Source organism: Buceros rhinoceros, unplaced genomic scaffold, assembly GCF_000710305.1.
Source record: "Buceros rhinoceros silvestris isolate BGI_N320 unplaced genomic scaffold, ASM71030v1 scaffold3585, whole genome shotgun sequence".
Lineage (NCBI taxonomy): Eukaryota > Metazoa > Chordata > Aves > Bucerotiformes > Bucerotidae > Buceros > Buceros rhinoceros.
In genome coordinates, this window is record NW_010414416.1 from 60,204 (window position 1) to 61,665 (window position 1,462).

Sequence of the window (1,462 nt, forward strand, 5' to 3'; positions counted from 1 at the left end):
CATTCACAGGGTTCGCCACAGCGAGCCCAGTATCAACGTTGGTCTCTGCTGCCCGCCAACGCTCGTGGCTCTCCTGGAGAGAAGCCTGCAGCTTGCTGCTCACCTGCCCGCGGAGGGAGGTGGCATCCCAGTCCCACCACGGCCGGGCTGCTGGACCACTGTGGGAAGCGCAGAAGGGCCTGTGGAAGTCATCGCCAGCTTCACTTTGGTCAGGTTTTGTCCTGCCCTTCATGGCTCTGAACTCCTGGCTTCTCTGTCTGGGATTATCCCTCATCACAGGGTGAGGGGCTGGGGCAGAGTCCTGCAGGAGTTTTTTGCTGCCCGTGTCGCTGTGCTGAGAGGGAAGCCCAGCATTTGCTTCATGGAGCTTGGGGCTGTCTTGAACCTGTTGAAGAAAAACCATGAAAAACTGGGTTGTGAGCTGACTGTAACCCCGGGTCTCTCTCCTGTGACAGGCAGCACCACGTTAGCCTCAGCTCGGTGCTTCACAACAGGCCAGAAAGCAAATGAAGCCTTCAGAACTATCCCAACCGCCATGGAGAACAGTGATGTGCACGGGGCAGCTCCGGTCCCAAAGCTGGAGCACGACGCCTGTCCCTCGCCTGCAGCACATCACAGAGCATCAGCTCAGCACGGCGGCTTTGGCGGGGTTTTATCGACAGCACCTCTGGACCGCAGCCTGGTCACCACTAAACCTTTAGAGGCTGAAATCCTTCAGAGGCTAAAAATCTGCCTTCAAACGTTTATAAATGACTCAGCCGAATCAGAACAGGCTGCTGCGACCATTCGCTCAGGCAAGGAAGGGGTTAAAGTAGTGCTAACGCTTTCACTTTCAGGCAGGCAATATTGATGTGAACTCTCGATATGAAAACATCCCGAGGACCTGTGCTTGTGTTTGACAGCAGCACCAGCACTGCTGTCCACAAACTCATAAGAAAACAAGCCAAGTCTTACAGAACCGTCTGGTTGGAGAGACCTTTAGGATCATCGAGTCCAGCCACTCACCCTGCACTGCCAGGATTCCTGAACCCTGTCCCTCAGCACCACACCCACACAGCTGTTAAACCCCTCCAGGGATGGGACTCCACCACCTCCCTGGGCAGCCTGTTCCAGTGGTCCACACCTGACCCTCCTCTTCTCCAGGCTAACCCACCCCACTTCCTCAGCCACTCCTCATCAGACTTACTCTCTAGACCCTGCACCAGCTTCTTTAAAAAACTTCCACTTTGAAACAGTTCTGCTTTCCTAAAAAAAAAAAAAAAAAAAGAACGCACTCTGGAAAGAAATTCTTCCTAATATCCAACCTGAATATCCCCGAGCGCAACTTGAGGCTGTTTCCTCTTGTCCTGTCACCTGGGAGAAGAGTCCGACCCCCACCTCACTACAACCTCCTCTCAGGTAGTTGTAGAGAATGAGAAGGTCTCCCCTGACCCTCCTCTTCTCCAGGCTAACCCACCCCACT

The 1,462-nt window shown here is 54.1% G+C and overlaps 1 protein-coding gene across 1 annotated transcript in view; it reads right to left on the reverse strand.

The window, feature by feature from the left end:
* Positions 1-1,462, reverse strand: part of FAM124B (family with sequence similarity 124B) — a 2,799-nt gene that overhangs the window by 327 nt on the left and 1,010 nt on the right. Inside the window, exon 2 of the mRNA XM_010137080.1 lies at positions 8-385. Within this exon, the coding sequence (XP_010135382.1) occupies positions 8-385 (378 nt within the window). The remainder of the gene's footprint in view (positions 1-7; positions 386-1,462) is intronic.